Here is an 18,766-nt window from a genome sequence, read left to right as displayed (position 1 = left end):
GCTGCTACACTGAGCACAGATGCCTTTTTAAACACTGGTGTGCAGCTGACGATCCTCTTGCAAGTGATGCCATAGCAGGAAGGATTCCTGCGAAACACAGAGATATTATCTAATGCATGTTACGTGCAAAAGCGAGCAGACATGTTTAAAATAAGTGCATGAGGCTGAACTTGATTTGGGTTGAATTAGATTAAGCCTTTCTCCTCGGGACAATGCTTAGCTTCACCATATGTGATGCATAAAGGCAAAGTCCTGCTCAATGTGTTGTTACAATAATGAACTCTACTAAGATTAAACAGAGTAAAATAGATCAACTTTTTTTTTTTTTTTTGAGCACAGTAACAAAGCAAGGAGTGTTGCAGTGAGAAATTCCCTAGGGAATGATATGTTTTTCCCTTCCATATGGTATCCACAGCCATCCCTATTCCCATTGATCTGTCTAATAGGAGGGACACTCTGTAACAGACACCAGAAAATAAGAATTTCAATGTAGTGATTAAGGAAGTACACTTTACTGATGGCTGTTTTTGCCTTAATAGTTGAACAGAATTCCAGTCAATGTAACCTGTTTTCTGTAGACCCAGCTGACAAAGCCATGATTCTCCTGTTATGATTTATTTCTTTAAAACACCAACAGTTAAAAAATAAATAAATAAATAAATATATGTATATATATACAGTGAGGGAAAAAAGTATTTGATCCCCTGCTGATTTTGTAAGTTTGACCACTGACAAAGAAATGATCAGTCTATAATTTTAATGGTAGGTGTATTTTAACAGTGAGAGACAGAATAACAACAAAAAAATCCAGAAAAACGCATTTCATAAAAGTTATAAATTGATTTGCATGTTAATGAGTGAAATAAGTATTTGATCCCCTATCAATCAGCAAGATTTCTGGCTCCCAGGTGTCTCTTATACAGGTAACGAGCTGAAATTAGGAGCACTCTCTTAAAGGGAGCGCTCCTAATCTCAGCTCGTTACCTGTATAAAAGACACCTGTCCACAGAAGCAATCAATCAATCAGATTCCAAACTCTCCACCATGGCCAAGACCAAAGAGCTGTCCAAGGATGTCAGGGACAAGATTGTAGACCTACACAAGGCTGGAATGGGCTACAAGACCATCGCCAAGCAGCTTGGTGAGAAGGTGACAACAGCTGGTGCGATTATTCGCAAATGGAAGAAACAAAAAATAACTGTCAGTCTCCCTCGGTCTGGGGCTCCATGCAAGATCTCACCTCATGGAGTTTCAATGATCATGAGAACGGTGAGGAATCAGCCCAGAACTACACGGGAGGATCTTGTTAATGATCTCAAGGCAGCTGGGACCATAGTCACCAAGAAAACAATTGGTAACACACTACACCGTGAAGGACTGAAATCCTGCAGCGCCCGCAAGGTCCCCCTGCTCAAGAAAGCACATGTACAGGCCCGTCTGAAGTTTGCCAATGAACATCTGAATGATTCAGAGGAGAACTGGGTGAAAGTGTTGTGGTCAGATGAGACCAAAATTGAGCTCTTTGGCATCAACTCAACTCGCCGTGTTTGGAGGAGGAGGAATGACCCCAAGAACACCATCCCCACCGTCAAACATGGAGGTGGAAACATTATGCTTTGGGGGTGTTTTTCTGCTAAGGGGACAGGACAACTGCACCGCATCAAAGGGACGATGGACGGGGCCATGTACCGTCAAATCTTGGGTGAGAACCTCCTTCCCTCAGCCAGGGCATTGAAAATGGGTCGTGGATGGGTATTCCAGCATGACAATGACCCAAAACACACAGCCAAGGCAACAGAGGAGTGGCTCAAGAAGAAGCACATTAAGGTCCTGGAGAGGCCTAGCCAGTCTCCAGACCTTAATCCCATAGAAAATCTGTGGAGGGAGCTGAAGGTTCGAGTTGCCAAATGTCAGCCTCGAAACCTTAATGACTTGGAGAGGATCTACAAAGAGGAGTGGGACAAAATCCCTCCTGAGATGTGTGCAAACCTGGTGGCCAACTACAAGAAACCTCTGACCTCTGTGATTGCCAACAAGGGTTTTGCCACCAAGTATTGATCGAAGTGGTCAAATACTTATTTCCCTCATTAACATGCAAATCAATTTATAACTTTTTTGAAATGTGTTTTTCTGGATTTTGTTGTTGTTATTCTGTCTCTCACTGCTAAAATGCACCTACCATTAAAATTATAGACTGATCATTTCTTTGTCAGTGGGCAAACATACAAAATCAGCAGGGGATCAAATACTTTTTTCCCTCACTGTGTATATATATATATATATATATATATATATATATATATATATATATATATATATATACAATGTGGTATTGATTAAGCATGCAATCCTTTTTAAGCCATACTTTTGTAAATCTGATAGACTGAATAACTGCAAGCTAATTAAAGAAAAAGCAATCAATGCATAGATTTAAATACTCAGACTAACAAGCAGAGAGAATAATATGAATAAATGCATTTATAGATATATTGTGTTTGTGTGTGTGTTTTAACAGGTCTTCCGAGTCCTAGAGATAATGGGGAAGAGGCGAGAAAGGAAACACTGGAGGACCTTAGTGAATTTCTTTGAGGCGATGGACATTCCTAATTGATAGTATTCAAGGCGCTGTAGTATTTGTGGACATGGCAAAGAAAGGGCGTTCCAAGGGCGAGAAGCCTGAAGCTCTTATATCTGCCTTACAGGCAGCCAATGAAGATCTCCGGTCTAAACTGACTGATATTCAAATAGAACTACATCAAGAGAAATGCAAGGTAAGTGTGCTTCTACCATGACCGTTGCACACATGCTGTTTGAGAAATTGGAAATGAAATTGGGGCAAAACTCGATTACTAAATAACGTCAAGCTTTCAAAATGTGCTTGGCTTTGCCTTGTTTCCTCCACTCATTTATTGACAAATGTTCACCCCCTGCCCTGATCCTTCCCCTGCAGGTAAGTAAGCTTGAACGTGAGAAGGTTCAGGAGTGCAAGCGGATCCGTGAGCAGGAACAGCACAAGCACACGGTGACGCTGACAGATTTGAAGGCCAAGCTGCACGAGGACAAGATGAAGGAGCTGCAGGCACTGAGGGAGACCCTGGTGAAGCAGCACGAGCAGGAGCTGGCCCGCACCGTCAAGATCAAGGACGCCGAGAACCTGCGGCTCAAGACGGCCCTCGCAGGTCTGCGGGATGGCAGCAGCGAGAAAGTGAGGACAGCTATGACGCTGGAGGCCAGGGAGGAGGCCCGGAAGTTCTTCGACTCTGAACGGCTGAAGCTGCTACAGGAGATCGCCGAGCTCAAGTCGGCCAAGAAGCAAACGGACGAGGCGCTCACCAACGTGATCCAGGCGGACAAAATGAAAGCCGGGGACCTGAGGAGCGAGCACCAGTTACATCAGGAGCAGATCTCCAAGATTAAGTGGGACTGTGAGAGGGACATCCGTAGGCTTGTAAGTATTAATGTTCTTGGAATTAGACACTGATATCAGTGAGAGAGGCAGTAGAGAAAAAGTAGATAAACACAAAACTTGAAAACACAACTTAACAAACCAAAAGAGCTTATTTATAATTACTTAATTGATTCAGTTTGATTACATAATCTGTGTGAATTATTAAACCACAGCATCCATGATTTAATGCTACACTGAGTCTGCTCCGTATATACAATTTGTACCAACGCTTACATGTTAATGTACCATGATTTTAAATGACTGTATTGCCAAAATTTTTATAGTGTTGTTTTTGATTAATTGCTTTATAGCCATGTTTTTAAAATGCCAAATATATATAGTACACGAGGCTGTGTTGATCATAGTTTATCCATTGCTTTAAAGAGCTCCATAAGTTGTCACTTGAAAGAGCTGAACTTTATTTCTGTGTATGGGCGTCACCAAAACTGCTTTGAGTGGATGTGATAATCTATAAGTTCCTCCAGTACTCCATAGTGCATCACTCAGTAAAAACAATCTATAGCACGTCTTGCAGTTCCACACATTCAAGTTATTGTCAGGCTTCATTTCACCCCGGGTGGCATTTAAGTGGGGTGATGTGTCCTTGGGGGCTGACCTCTTTGTGATGATTGCTGGTGGGCCTCCTCATAGGTGGACGAGATCAAGTCGAAAGACCGTACCATCTTCTCACTGGAGAAAGAGCTGGAGGCGCAGACGGGGTTCGTGCAGAAACTGCAACTGCAGAAGGACGCTCTGGACGAGCAGCTGTTCCTGGTGAAGGAGGCTGAGTGCAACCTGGGCAGTCCCAAGCGAGAGATCCCGGGCAGGGCAGGGGATGGGGCGGAGCACTGCGGGAGCCCGGTGAGGTCACGCCTGTAGTCGCAGGCCTGGTTTATCTCTTCCTCCCCTTTGCACAGCAAGCAGCATGGCACTAAAGGTTATAGATCTGGTATCACTGGCAGCACACTGTGACTAGGGCTGGGTGGGCTTTGATGTCAGCCTGGGTTTTACCTGAGCTCAACAGCAACCCCTGTGGTCATCTGAGGGTCTGTGAGCCAGCAGTGTTGTCTGTAGGAGCTGTATTAGTCCTCCCTTTTGTACCCTCTATTGCAGGGGTTTTCAAACCGGTCCTGGAGTACCCCCTGCTCTGCTGGTTTTTGTTAATTACTTAATTGAATGCTATATTTGCTTTGTTAGGTCAATTAAGGATTCAATTAAGCAATTAAGACCTCAGTTGGAACAAAAACCAGCAGGGCAGGGGGTACTCCAGGACCAGTTTGAAAACCACTGCTCTAGTGCAGTAAATGCTGTCCCTAAAAGGTCACAGTGTTAAATGTTTTTGGAACAACTTCCACTGCAAAATCAATGGTAAGTCAGACCAGTGAAGACAATAATTTGATTCAGCTGAAATCAAGTAATCTGGAAAACCAGAAGCTCCCATGACCACGTTTGAATATCATTGCTCTAGTTCTGCTATTCTATGTTGGGGGGTGGGGGGTCAAGGTTTTGTTTTTTAAATTCCATTAAGGTAGGAAGCCTTATCAAGATTTGTACAGTACATTGTAGCTCCATGCAATGGAGAGTTCCAGAAATGGGCTGCAAATGTGGAATGCTAAAAGTCACTTTGTTGTACTGCATGTGAGGAAATGAAATGATAATCCTTCTTGATGTACACAGATAAATTTGCAGGTTGAAATGCTGGGTACTCATATCTCCCCACAATAGGGCTAATCTTGCTCACCTGTAACCGGACTGAACCGATAGCTACCTGAATGCTTCAGCTTAAAACCTGATTTGAAGCATTTCTGCAGTAGGAAAGGAATGCATAATGATGATGAAGATTATTATTTTTTTTTTTTGCCAAATCACCTATTTGGAGTCATAGAATACACGGTAACATGGAAATAAATCCATGTTTCTAGTTGGTGCAGAATGCAAATGGATGTGAAACACAGTATTAAAAGATGATCACTGATCCACTCCTCTAGTCTGAGTTTGATTTAATCCTTCGCATTTACAAATTCTCTTATCTCAGCAGGTGCTCTCAGATCAGATATAGTGTGCAGCCATTTGTCTGCATACCATAGTCTTGTTAAATGATCAGCACAGAGATTTTGCCCCTCATGGGTTGTCTTTATCTGTTTTCATGAGACCAAGAATCAACAGATTATATGTTAATTATTTGTATCAACTCTAAATGTCATGTCTGCCATTTCTGTTGTTCTCTGTTTTGCCTTAGTCTCAGTGGGCAGGCAGTGCCTATCTTTATGCTACGTTGAAGAGAGTTAATGCATGTCATTCACAAAGTGTTAAATAGACACTAAAAATAAGCCTGTGCCAATTGGTTTGGGGTGATTGCCAGCAAGATACAGGAACCCACAGTTACGAGCACTCCCATGTTTTTGGATGCAGGACATGCGCAGGAACCAGAGGAGGGTGGCAGAACTGAACTCCACCATCAGGAAGCTGGAAGACAGAAATACGCTGCTGGTTCACGAGAGGAATGAACTGGTGCGGATTGGCATGGCCTCATGCTGTCCTTTATATTTAATGCAACCTTTCATGCAAACACATGCCTGCATTGTAGAGTCTCCTAGTTAAAGCAAGTGCCAATGTTCCTGTCCTGTCCAATTTAATCAGCTGGTTTAATTGTTTATATTTAAGGATTTTTTATCTTAATTTAAGGGGTGCTTGATAAGCATTGTGTAAAACCTTATTTTTAGCTTTAGCATTCATACAGTATTTTATAAACATTCACTTCGAGTCTTCAGTTTTGATTGTGTAATTATTTGATATGTTCCCTTCCACCTTTTATGTGTAGCACTGCTCATCCAAAAATAAAACTGGATGTAAAGAACATTTTTTCAATGCTTTTTTAAATTTAATTCTAGATGGTGGATTGTATCCATCAAGCTAGATGACCTTTTTCCCAGTCAATAGAAGTTTTTCTTCATAGCCTTCAACTGGAAATTCCATCAGTGAAATAATGGAAAGGAAAATGGAGCTGCCAAATAAGTGAAAAGGCCATACCATGACAGTATATCTTGTATTTCCACAGGTAAAACGTGTGCGGGAATCTGAGAAACAGTGTAAACCACTGCTGGATAGAAACAAATTGCTCAGCAAGAGAAACGATGAGCTCACCCAGTCTCTTCAGCGCTTAGAGGACAAGCTGAAAGCACTAACGAAAGAAAACCTTGAAATGGTAAGTGGGAGATCTTGCCTTATTACAAGATCCAGAAAAAGAAAGGTTTTTCCAAATATGTGGATGGTTAAATGCAAAGTATGTGTTAATTTTGTATGGCCACCTTGTACATTCAAAAAGAAGAGCCTTTTATGTAATATACAATTATGTATAATTTTTATCTGCAGAAGGAAAAGATGAGCTCTCACGCTCCTCTGAAGAAACTGAAGTCCTTGAATGACCTGGATCAAGCTCACGAAGAACAAGAAATAGAATTTTTAAAACTACAGGTTCTCGAACAACAGAACATGATTGATGACTTAACCAGGGTAAGTCTCCCTCCAGTCAGAAAGGCCACAGTATGGCACAGTGTCCTTTTAACCAGGGGTTGAGATATTTGGATATCATACATTATTTTTTTTGCATCAAAAACACGTTCAGATAAGTAGCAGTATACGTAATTACCATGTAATAAATTGGTAATAACTTGATAGTCAAAATCCCTAAAGCAATTTTTATAAAACTGTCATTGTTGTCACATTATTGTTTTGATTTATATTTACTTTTTGAATTACTGTATTTTATTTATGCCTTTGGGTAATTTTCAGTTTGTCTGTTTTGTTCCACCTTCTCGCTGTTCCAGGACAGAGAGAAACTGATTAGAAGGAAAAGGCATAAACGAAGTTCCAAACCCATTAAGGTAAGAGGCTCACGAAACTCGGTCGTAGGATTAACATTAACTGCTCGTGAAATTGGTAGTTTAGTCCAGGAATTGAGATACACTTTTTAAAAGATAATAAATGCATTTGAATAGTAAGAGAAGTGTGAGCAGGTGAAGCATCAAAAGCAAATTAATGATTTATTTTCAAAATTGAATAGAATGGGGTAGCTGGATGAAATCTGGAGAGGGAGAGAGAGGGAGATAGTATATATATTGTGGTACCGGGATGGGATGGGATGGGATTGGATCTCAGGCAAGGTTTTAGGAAGCACAAAGGATGGATTATGGTGCAAGAAGGGTGATTTATTGTACAAAACCCTAGCACCTCTCGAGCCTAAACTAAAAACAGAAACAGATCCCTGAACTACACCTACAACTAACAGTTACAGCAACACAAGATGAACATCAATGATACAATGTACGTGATCCGTAGTCATGTTCAAAACATAAAATCCCGTTAATCCAAAAGCAATCCTTCTTGTCAATACTCTTCTCTCTCAGTACTCACAAACACTGCTGTACAACTCCCAGGCTCTCCTCCTGCCTCTCCACACCAGGAAGTGGATCTTTAATAAATATTGGAGGTCAGGACTGTGGCTTGGCTGAGCTTTCTAGTAGGTTAACATCTCAAGTCTAATAAATCCTCCTCTTCTGCTGTCAGCACAAGGACCTAAAATGTGACCATTTGGGATTAGAAAATGTTTGTTCCACGCCTGTTCACTCCCTGGATGTTTCTCCTAAACCTTCGGAGAGTCAACCAGCCTGTTTCACTCATAACATCACCGTTTGGATTATAAGATTTATTAATTATATGTTATTGCAGAGGCACATAGTAGTGGACACCTTCTTTGGGTACGGCGAGGAATCGATGGACTCTGACACCTCATCTGTGGCTTCCTTCAGGACAGACCGAACACCAGCCACTCCTGATGAAGACCTGGATGAAGTAAGTCTTTCTGGACTGAACATAAAAAAATCAAATTTTTACAGGGAATTACTGTATATCTTAGACTAAAATAAATACAAGTAAATTAATAAATTGGTTGTTAATTGTCATATGCTTGGAGCAAATGTATGTTGGAAGTACCTCAGACCTGTACCTCCTCCATCAACACAGTCAGAGCTTTTATACTAATGAATTGCATTTTTTAGGTCTTGGGTTGATGTGTCTGTTGTCAGGCTTTTCGGGGGGGCACCCTTTGTACTGTGTCTAAGGACCCCCAGGGCTCCCCCAGTGTTTATTGGTTTATTCCACTGACTATTTGCATGCTGTGCTGCAGGGATTGGCGGCAGAGGAATCGGAGCTGCGCTTCCGCCAGCTGACACGGGAGTACCAGGCCCTCCAGCGAGCCTATGCCCTCCTGCAGGAACAGAAAGGGGGGGTCCTGGATGCAGAGAAGGAAGCCAAGGTATGATCTTCGGTTGCTAAGCAGGAATCCCACTGCAGACTGACGTTTTCAGTTACTAGTTGACCGCTCTCTTTGAAAATCTGTAACACTGTATAGCACCAACAAAGCTTTGACCCTTCCTTCGATAATGTGTTCCAAACCTTCAAAGGTAACAATTGACCATTCAGGACAGATAAGAAAAAGGGGGGAAATATAATGACTCCGATATTGGCTGCTTTTTTATTATTTTCAAGGCAAGTCAAAGATTTGGAATGGGTTTCCACGTGCTTTGAATGATTTACACTTTCTGATATAAAAGGTAATTGTGGCACAGCAGCTTTGTTGATGGTGCAAGCTTGATGCCTGGGTCAGGGCTGTGTGTCTGTGTGTGTGTGGGGGGGCGGGCAGCAGAACTGACCGCAGTGCTCTCTCACACAGGCTCACGAACAGCTTCAAGCCGACGTTCTCAGGTATAAAGCTAAAATCGAAGACCTTGAAAAAGAAATTGCCCAAAAAGGACAGGTAAGGCAATAGTAATTCCTGTATGTGAGTGTGTTTGTCTGTGTGTGTGTGAAAGTGGGTGTCCTAATTTCATGGACTGAAGAGGGATGTGAGGTCATAATCCATAATCTGGTGGTGTATGCACTGAAGAAAATTGAAGTGGGTGGACGAGTGAATTAATCCGTAAATAAACGTTCAAAATGCATGCGTAAATGGACAGCCATATAAGGAACCAACTCTGATACCGAGTATGCAAGTGTGAGGGGAAATTATTTTCTGACATATGCAGAGACTATGGACTAAAATAAATCATCCAAAGCACATTAGATAAAGGTATTTGATTATAAACCACATTTCGTAACAGCAAATCGTAGGTAACCAGCAGAGTAGCTCCAGTTTAACGCTAATAATGGATGACATACTGGAGTAGTTACCACAGGGCTGCCTAGAGGAATGATGCTGTCTTCATTTAGAGAGTGACTGTGAAAAGTTAATTACAATTCAAAACCATGGGTGCAACTGCCACATACTATAACCGTTTTGTTGGGGGTGGGGGGGAATCAATGAACATTAATGATTATTTGACTGTTGTTATTTCAGTCAGTTTGTTTTGAAAGACAGTTGTTTTCAGTAACCCTAACTGTTTTGTTTTACAAACGCTGACATTTACTTGATATGTGTAGGTTTTTTTTGTATTTTGTTTCAGCACAAGTCATTGATTTTCCTATTCTAATGTTGTCCATGTTGACTAACCTTGTCACTGCAGGACTCTAAATGGGTGGAAGAGAAGCAATTATTCCTTAGAAGAAATCAAGAACTCCTCGATAAGGTACCAAGCAATTCATATATGAGATGCTTGCTTGTGTGGAAATTATCTCGGAAACTACATCTGAGTCAAAGTCCAAATGGAACTGCAATTCATTTGTGTTTTTTTTGTGTTTTTTTATAGGTGGAAAAACTGGAAGCTGACATAAACCGGCTTCAACAAGAATTACAGGATTCCAGGGACCAGAATGAGCTACTAGAGTTTCGTATTTTAGAGTTGGAGGTGCGACGCTTTTCTGATTTAAGACAACGCCAAACCTGTCTCTGTTGACTGTAACATAATATGCATATTGTTGCCTTCTGACAGTTTGCTGAGGACTTTATCTGCACTGTAGTTGCATTCATATACACAACTGGTATATAGAGACTGAAAAATTGATTGGTTTGGACTTAACTAATTGAATGTATTGGTGTTGAATTCTTCAAGACTTGTGTGTATGTATCGAATAACAGCAACAACTGCATTGCCACAGACGAAAATCAGTCTGATATCTGATATGTGTTAAGCTAAGCATGAGAGTGAAGGTCTTTTTGAGGGTACTTTTCTGTTTGCTGTAGAATAATAAAATGCCAAATTAAAACCTCCCAGCTGAGCAACCCTCCCCCCCACGGTCTCCTCCGCCTGTAGACCGAGTATATGGAACGAATTGAAATGCAGACACCCGTTCCCACAGTTCACCACTCCTGCTGCATCCCTAATTGATTGCCAGGTTACTTCACCCACTCGGAAAGGGACGGGCATTGCCCAGCCAGCTGTAGCGGCCGCTTTTGATTGACACCCACCATCGTGCAGAACACATACACGTTTTGGTGCCATCTGGTGCACCAGCCATGCAACTACTCTACTGTACTGTACTGCATATCCAAGGAGGCTCAATATAGGAAAATACTGCAGCTTAACTTGACAGTGCAGATATTATTTTTTAGGCTATTTTTTTTTAAAGCATACACCCCCCCAACTCCATGAGAAGAATGCCTGTGAGCCATTCTAGTGGAGTGAAAAGGCCTTTTCTTGTGTGTTTGTTTGCAGGAGCGTGAAAGAAGATCCCCACCTTTTAATCTCCAGATCCACCAGCCCTTCTCTGATGGTGTCAGTGCTCTCCAGATCTACTGTATGAAGGAGGGGGTGAAGGTAGGGTTGAGGCCTAAGGACTGGCTTGCATAGCAGCCTGCCACACACACACACAAGCACATACACACACACTACCATGGCCAACACACTGTAAATCATAATGCATCATAAATCAATCCATGCTAGCAAGGAGCAGTTGTGCACTTTATTCTGGTTCGTAACTTCCTAATCTTTGTTTGCACAAATCGAAGACACAGACGTGAAGGTTTACAGAGTAATACAGCTTCTAATGCACCCTATCTTCTTTTCAGGATGTATGTATTCCTGATCTCATAAAGCTCCTGGATATTCTTGGAGACAACGGGGTAAGTTATGTTTTCTATGTGCTACAGGGCTGTGTATGATTAAAATCACTTCTCTTACATGTGTTTTACATAAAGCCAGCATAACAGTCTGTATTTCCATACTAAGACAAGTCATTTACATGAAAGGAAAAAAGTACAGTTAGGTAGGAAATTGAAATTATACTGTCATGCAGAATGTTATAGTGTTCCTTGCTTTGCCTTCTTAAATTGTTTAGTTACCTTTATTTGTATTTTGTTTCCTGCAGAATCTAAGGAATGAAGAGCAGGTGGCCATCATACAAGCCAGCACAGTCTTATCACTCGCAGAGAAGGTATTTCAGAAAATATTGTTTTCTCTCTTCATCAGTCTAAAGCAGTGATCATCCACAGATTTAGAAACACACAACCTAAACCAGGGGATCTCTCCAGTGTTCTGCACATAAAGCTTTTGCTAACTCTCTCTTACTTTTGTGTAGTTTTTGTAAGACTCTACCTTCAGTCTGTAGGTTAGTAAAGGCATGGCAGAATTATTAGGAAACTGAAGTGATGCTTCAGTTGAATGTCTTTCGAAGGAATGCTTCATTGTTGTGTTGTGTTTGTGTGCACTTGTCATTTCTCCAGTGGATACAGCAGATTGAGGGCACGGAGGCGGCTCTGCATCAGAAAATGATCGATCTGGAGCTCGAAATGGTGAGTTGTGGTGATGACATCATGTGGTGAGGTACTTTCAGGTGTATAAATTTGTCCTGCTGCTCTTAAAAACTAGCTAGATAGATAGGTATTAAGAATGATAAGGGCAAACCACTGTACCATTGTATCACACTTTAAAAAATAATATGCTTCTTCTGCAGCTAATACGTTGCTTCATAATAATACACACTGAACTATAGTGATGCATTAAGCCATCTATACAGTATAATAAATAATGCAGTATGGCCTGGTATCATATGCAGAGAGTGCAGTTATTATTATTATTATTTTTTTTTTTAATATGAATTTGTGAATATGTGTATATGTATTAATTTATTGTTAGACATGAGCCACACCACAGCTACTTCACAGTGCAGCTATGAAAACCATGTGGGTTGTCTGTCAGCCCTTTACTGTGTCTGGGAATTTGAAGGTACTGAGGTCAATGTGTTTGTGATGGATTTTGCAGGAGATGTTTTGCAAGCAGAAAGGCTATCTGGAAGAGGAACTGGATTACAGGAAGCAAGCTCTGGATCAAGCTTACATGGTACAGCCAGACAGCTCCATTCTCTCTGTCCTTGTTTTCGTATTGTCTTTTCACATGACTTTACTTTGATGTCTACAGTCTATCTACACCATGACCTATGCAGCGATAGCCCACTCCACTATCCACTCCCCCGACAAGGCCCTGTACTTCAGCTGTACATCCTTGTTGCTTCGGTCACCTAGATTATGAAGATAAATGGGCGCAGGATGAGAGAAGTCCGGCAAGCTTGCCTGACCGGCCAATGCAGGGTTTTCTAATGGTTTTCTAATCAACGTCCCTTTTTTTTCCCCGCAGCACATCCAAGAGCTGGAGGCCACCCTGTACAATGCCTTACAGCAGGACACGGTGATCAAGTACGGGGAGTCCCTGAGCGAGAAGCAGAAGGACGAGCTGCGCACGGCCGTGGAGAAGCTGCGCCGGCAGATGCTCCGGAAGAGCCGGGAGTACGACTGTCAGATCCTGCAGGAGAGAATGGAGCTGCTGCACCAGGCCCATCAGGTAGTCTTCCCACAAAAAAACACTGTCTTATGTGTTTGTGTTTGTTTATTTATTACTATTAAAGACCTTCGCTGCATTCATAGTGCCAATTCACATCATGTTAAGTAGTTAGATGAATCTTTAAAGCATACTTCATCTCCCAGTATGCTGTATACCAGTTTCTTTTGAATGGTTTCAACTAATGTATCGATCTCTCTCTCTGTACAACACCCTGTATAATACCAGTTCTGCTTGATTGACAGTTTCAGTGCGTGGCATAATGAGATTTAGGTGGACTTGCTTGTTTCCCAAAGCATCCACCAGAGGGAGAGCTTGTGTAGGAATCCGTAAGATAATTATTTGAACGAAAGCCCGGCCCTGAATTGTCCCAGTTTAATTCTGGATATGTCAAATGCTTGGCTGTGCTGTTGATATAAAGAACCACATGTTTACTGAACATTTTTTTTTTTTTCAGAGAATCCGAGATCTGGAGGATAAAACAGACGTCCAGAAGAGACAAATCAAAGACCTTGAAGAAAAGGTGAGGTGGACCTCTCTTGCACAAGTGGAATGTCTTCTCTCAAGCGCCCATCAGAACGTGGCTTTGGTATCATACACAGATTTCGAAAGCACGATCTTTGTCTGTTCATACATTTGTTAATGAAGTTCTCACAGTTAATCGTGCAGCTTACAGTACATCGTACTTGACACAAAGGTTGGTTTCTAATCGCAGCTTAATTTGAAAGGGAAAAAAAGAATACAAGGGAAGAGAAACCTGCCTTTCCTGTGTTTTTTTTGTGTGTTTTTTTTTAATAAAACCTGACTGCTTCAAATGCTACAGCTCTAAATGGATCTTTCCTGCAGTCTCTGTTGATGTTGCAATGATCTGGAGTTTATGTCAGTCCAGAGAAGTACTGCCACCTGTTCCCTGGTCTTTTTCTCCTCCTGTAAATTAATTTTTCAGCTTTGCTTTTCTTCTAAGCTGGTCCTGCTTCACCCTTTCACTAACAGATCTTTGTTTCTCCCACTTCTCTCTCTCTCTCTCTCTCCCTCCTCTCTGCAGTTCTTGTTTCTGTTCTTATTCTTTTCTCTTGCCTTTATCCTTTGGCCTTGATGTCCGAGACATCTCCCAGCAGAGGTGAGTTGGTTATTTGGAAGTACTCACAGTTTCCCAGGGCTACCTAACTAACCCCAGCTCCATTTTGCATGTGCATTACATTTAAGGCTTAGGCTAGCGCTGGACTCAAAACATTTAAAAATCAATCTGTAGCCTGTCTTTCCATAGTCATATCCTGTCTTGTATAAGTTAACCATGTTTCGGAGTATTTCCATCTTTCTTTGTGTGTTTGTACCACTGTCTGAGTTATGGAGGCAGTTAAAGAGGTTGTTTCTCAGTGCTTTCCAGCCTACAGTGTGTACACTTTTCTCTTCTGTGTTTCCTTTTACAGACTGTATGGCAGTGTGGACAAATTGTACAGAACAACAATGGTTTCCGTCTTTATAATGAACCAAGCCTTGTTTACAGCTAACATTTGTGTAGCAACGGCTACTCTGACCTATTTTGAATAAGCCATTCGCTGGATTGGTTGCTTGACAGTTCTTGAGACCCAATCTGAAGTTTCGTTATATGCTGCATTGAACTGATCCTGCGTTACCCAGTCAACTAAACCTTTACCTTGTGAGAAGACATAGACGCTCACCTGAACTCCTCTAGCAAAACACGTCTCTGACATCAAACCAAAGTTGGGAAGATGCTATCTCTGCTGTGCAGGGGAAAACTGAATAACTTAACTAGACTAGTAACTGGCAAGGAATGCAGGAACAGTGAGATTTGTTAGGGGGGTGGGGGGGAAACCTAAAAGACCTCTATGGGAAAGGATGTTTCAGATTCTCTCTTCCACAAACCACATCAGGAAAGTGTTGGAAAGCTGCCGGCTATCAGGCAGGGATTAGGTGAAACTCTCTCAGGAACTGTGATCAAGGTGACTCACTATACTGTATCTACACACGCCACACCGGAGGGGCAAGACAAAAAGCATCCCACAAATGAGCTGTAAGTGGATCTCCTAGAGAGATAGAGCAGGAGAAACAGACCCATCCCAAACAGACAGCATGAAAACTACACCACCTAGGTTCACAGAGACTTCACACAGTTTGACTACATAATCTGCTGAAAATTAAACACTGTCATTATAAGATGTCCTGAACCTGTTACATCTGTATCTTTTAAAAGCGAAAGGACTGCATTTGCTCACTCACCTCTAGTGTTTTTTTAAACACTTCCTGTTTGACACATTGTCCCCAGATGTTTCCTGAAACAATGGCCTCTAACATACTGTATATTAATATACCTTTGTTGATATGTACATGACTGTGTATGTTTATGAATTGTAACTGCTTTCCTTTCCATTTGTGAATACTTTGGATTGATTTATTTATTTTTTAAACAAATTGCAGCTTGAACAATAGAATCCCTTGCTGTTTTTATTACTGTATAAATTGTTCTGTTATTGTGGTGACAGCTGCAAATGAACCTTACTATTTTCAAATGTAAGTATCGAATTGGAAGATTTGTTTTCTTTGTTCTTATTTTTTACTGTGAAAAGTAAATATTCTATACCAGCAGGAAACACACCAATGCATTGGTCCTACTCTAGTTATCAGCTGTTAGCTTGTTAAGCATTTTTTTGGACATAATACAGCTTGCTGAGTCTGCAAAGAATATCATATTTCTGTGAGCACTGTTGTAATTGGCTCTGTTTTAATTGAATTGGCTATATTTTATCTACTTCTCCGGAAACATTTAATCAGAGACTGACCTTAGTCATGCCAAACCTCACAAGCTTTGCAAGCCAGAACACTATACTGACCTCTAGCCGTTGAAAGAAGAGAAAGTCGGGGTAACTGATATGGAAGCATTGTCTTTTCCTTCACCAGGGCTATGTATTTGCTTTGCAATATTAAAGAGACTGAAAGACCGAAATGCATTTTCCAGCTTCTGCAAGTCGCTAACAAGCTTTGGCTAATTAAGATCTTAAAGGATTGAAACCTGTACATTTATTGTTGCATACTCTTAGCTTATGTTAAAGGGGAATGACAGAAACTCACCTGACCTATCTTTGACTGAGCTGACTTGTATACTTTGATAGCAGTTGCCTTAAATGCTCTGTCCTTTTTTTTCCCCCCGACTGCTTTTTAATTATATAGCATGACTTACATATTGAGTGTATTATTTACATCTGGGCTGGTTTTCATTTCATCTGACTTATTTTGATTGTTCTAGCTGTCTTTCTTTATCTTTTCTTTTGTTTTTTACTTCTGTCTTCCAAGAGAAACTTACTTTACAAACTGCTCATCTCTCCGTCTTTGTTATATATAAAGGACAAAAAATTAGGAAAAATATGACAATAAACTTCATGGCCTTCAGTTTTCAGATTGTACTTTATTTTTCGAGGATGGTTGTGCTTTGGCAACGATCTAATACATCTATGTGTCTTCACCTTTCCATTTCTGTGCATATACCATGCAGAGATTTGACCCATTGTGGTGGAATATGTGCCATCTGAGATGAAGAGGGCTTCTTTCTTCCTGTGCAATTGTTATCAGAGCCAGTGAGCCTAATGGATTTTGGTCTGGGCATTTACAGATGCTGCAGACTGTCACACATTCAAAATGTGAATATTTTTACTTTCCAGCAGTTTCTATTTCTGCTTTTTAGTTTTTGTCCCACATTGATGTCACCCTAATTTCTCAGTATCCCTGTTTAATTATTTAAAATAAATAATTGTGTCAGAGGTTTTTTTTCTTATCTATCTGATAATAGAACAATGGCAAAAAGTCTCCTGTAGTCAGTATATAAACAGAACAAGGACTTCTGAGAGGTGTTCTTGGTCATAGACACAGTACAAATGAAGACTGATATTGCTTCGTTAGTGCTGGCTGCATGTCTCCTGTCTGTTTGGAGGCCCACATGGTTAGCGGTTGAACTGGGTGATTCTGAACATCTGCGTTCCAAAAAAACAACTCGCCACACAGTGTCTGACAGAAAATGTATAGTTAATTTGTCTTGTTTTCTAATTTCCTTGCAGCTACTTATCCAAACGGGAACCAGTATTTGAGGAGAATAAAGATAAAAACAGATTTCAGGAAAGCACTCAATTTTTAGAAAATAAAGACGTGTATATATTTCCATTAACATCTCAGCCTGCTGTAGAAGACACACGTTTGAACTCAATCTTAAATCCGACAGATTTTTTATTTTTTTGGTAATGAAAATGGACATGGCGATAGTGCCATTGAAATGTAAATTAATGAAAGAGGCACTTTTTTTTACATCACTATGGAAACTGGAGGTGTATCTTTTGTTTTCAGAGTATGACACAATTGAACTTAGAGATTTAATATGCTAGTGTAACTCAACTGGGAGAGAGCCTTTAAGAGACTGTGTATGGTAAGATTTATTTTGATTTACATGATGTCGCCATGCCATGTGGCACAATGGACTTGTCTGAAGATAAAGATATTAAATCCGCAATTCTGCAATCATACATTTAAATATCAGAATCAGTTTTAATACATCTTACTGTCTCAGTTTGACAAGGGTTATTAATTGCACTTTAATATATATCCTGTTAAAAATAACTGAGAAGCATTTTACAATTGTGGCCACTGGTTCTGAGAAACCTACCATTGCATGTAAGTATTGATTAGAAATTTACTTGTTTCCATCTTTCCCTGTCACTACAATAAAGAAAGTGCATCTGAACATGTTTGTAGCAATTATCCTGCCTGTATACATCAATCTGTAGAGGAAAACGAATGCTAAAATTTTTATTATTATTATATTTTTTTTCTGTAGTTGACTTTGTTAAAAAAAAAAAAAAAAAAAAAAAAAAGAAATACAATAATAGTGATAACAACAATAATCAATAATAAACCTTGACTTTTTCTAAAATACAAATGTATTCTGTTATGGTTAGTATTGTATTGTATTTTCAAATTTGATTGAAATCATCATAAACAGTGTATCTGGGGGTACAGCTGTGGATCAGAACTTGGACTGCGGCTCGCCGAAGATAAGGCATTTGAAAATTCATGATGAAAGATCCTTCCAAAGGAGTTTGTTTTCAGTGGGCTTAAAAGCTTACTGTAATTAAACCCAGGTTAAAACTAAAAATTGACCCACATGCCAGTTGCTAAGAGTGCCAGTACTTGATGACATATGCATGAAATCTTGGTACCAATGAAGAAGCTGATATCAAGTCCTGTCATTGGTAAATGGCGGGTGGGTCATGTTTTTATTTGACTTATGCAGGAAGCGCCGGTCTGGTCTGGCCGCTACGGACCAGCACAACGTGAGAGCCCTTTATGTGAGGATAGGAGGGCTGACATCAGTACATGGGAATGGAGTTCTTGGCGTGCAGTGTGTTCAAGGTTAATTAGATAATTGATCCCCAATTTCATCTGACCCGTTGCTACATAGTAACACAGGGGAAATTAAACTGACTCCCTGGGACTGTAAAGCTTTGTTTTTGTGTTTGTTTGGTATGGTTTTCATTTTATTGGTGGT

At 40.6% G+C, this 18,766-nt stretch overlaps 1 protein-coding gene across 1 annotated transcript in view; it reads left to right on the top strand.

Annotated features, from left to right (window-relative positions):
• jakmip2 (janus kinase and microtubule interacting protein 2) overlaps window positions 1-18,122 on the top strand; it is a 30,655-nt gene extending 12,533 nt beyond the window's left edge. The window contains exons 2-22 of the mRNA XM_066717016.1: window positions 2,516-2,771; window positions 2,951-3,448; window positions 4,100-4,309; window positions 5,861-5,959; window positions 6,507-6,653; window positions 6,821-6,961; window positions 7,276-7,332; window positions 8,177-8,299; window positions 8,634-8,762; window positions 9,180-9,263; window positions 10,009-10,071; window positions 10,192-10,290; window positions 11,098-11,199; window positions 11,451-11,504; window positions 11,750-11,815; window positions 12,105-12,173; window positions 12,643-12,720; window positions 13,015-13,218; window positions 13,673-13,738; window positions 14,261-14,335; window positions 14,646-18,122. Coding sequence (XP_066573113.1) covers window positions 2,643-2,771; window positions 2,951-3,448; window positions 4,100-4,309; window positions 5,861-5,959; window positions 6,507-6,653; window positions 6,821-6,961; window positions 7,276-7,332; window positions 8,177-8,299; window positions 8,634-8,762; window positions 9,180-9,263; window positions 10,009-10,071; window positions 10,192-10,290; window positions 11,098-11,199; window positions 11,451-11,504; window positions 11,750-11,815; window positions 12,105-12,173; window positions 12,643-12,720; window positions 13,015-13,218; window positions 13,673-13,738; window positions 14,261-14,311 — 2,469 coding nt within the window. The 5' untranslated portion in view covers window positions 2,516-2,642 and the 3' untranslated portion in view covers window positions 14,312-14,335; window positions 14,646-18,122. The remainder of the gene's footprint in view (window positions 1-2,515; window positions 2,772-2,950; window positions 3,449-4,099; window positions 4,310-5,860; window positions 5,960-6,506; window positions 6,654-6,820; window positions 6,962-7,275; window positions 7,333-8,176; window positions 8,300-8,633; window positions 8,763-9,179; window positions 9,264-10,008; window positions 10,072-10,191; window positions 10,291-11,097; window positions 11,200-11,450; window positions 11,505-11,749; window positions 11,816-12,104; window positions 12,174-12,642; window positions 12,721-13,014; window positions 13,219-13,672; window positions 13,739-14,260; window positions 14,336-14,645) is intronic.
• Window positions 18,123-18,766: the final 644 nt, after the last annotated feature.

Source organism: Amia ocellicauda, chromosome 11, assembly GCF_036373705.1.
Source record: "Amia ocellicauda isolate fAmiCal2 chromosome 11, fAmiCal2.hap1, whole genome shotgun sequence".
Classification (NCBI taxonomy): domain Eukaryota; kingdom Metazoa; phylum Chordata; class Actinopteri; order Amiiformes; family Amiidae; genus Amia; species Amia ocellicauda.
This window is presented reverse-complemented; position numbering and strand designations above follow the sequence as displayed.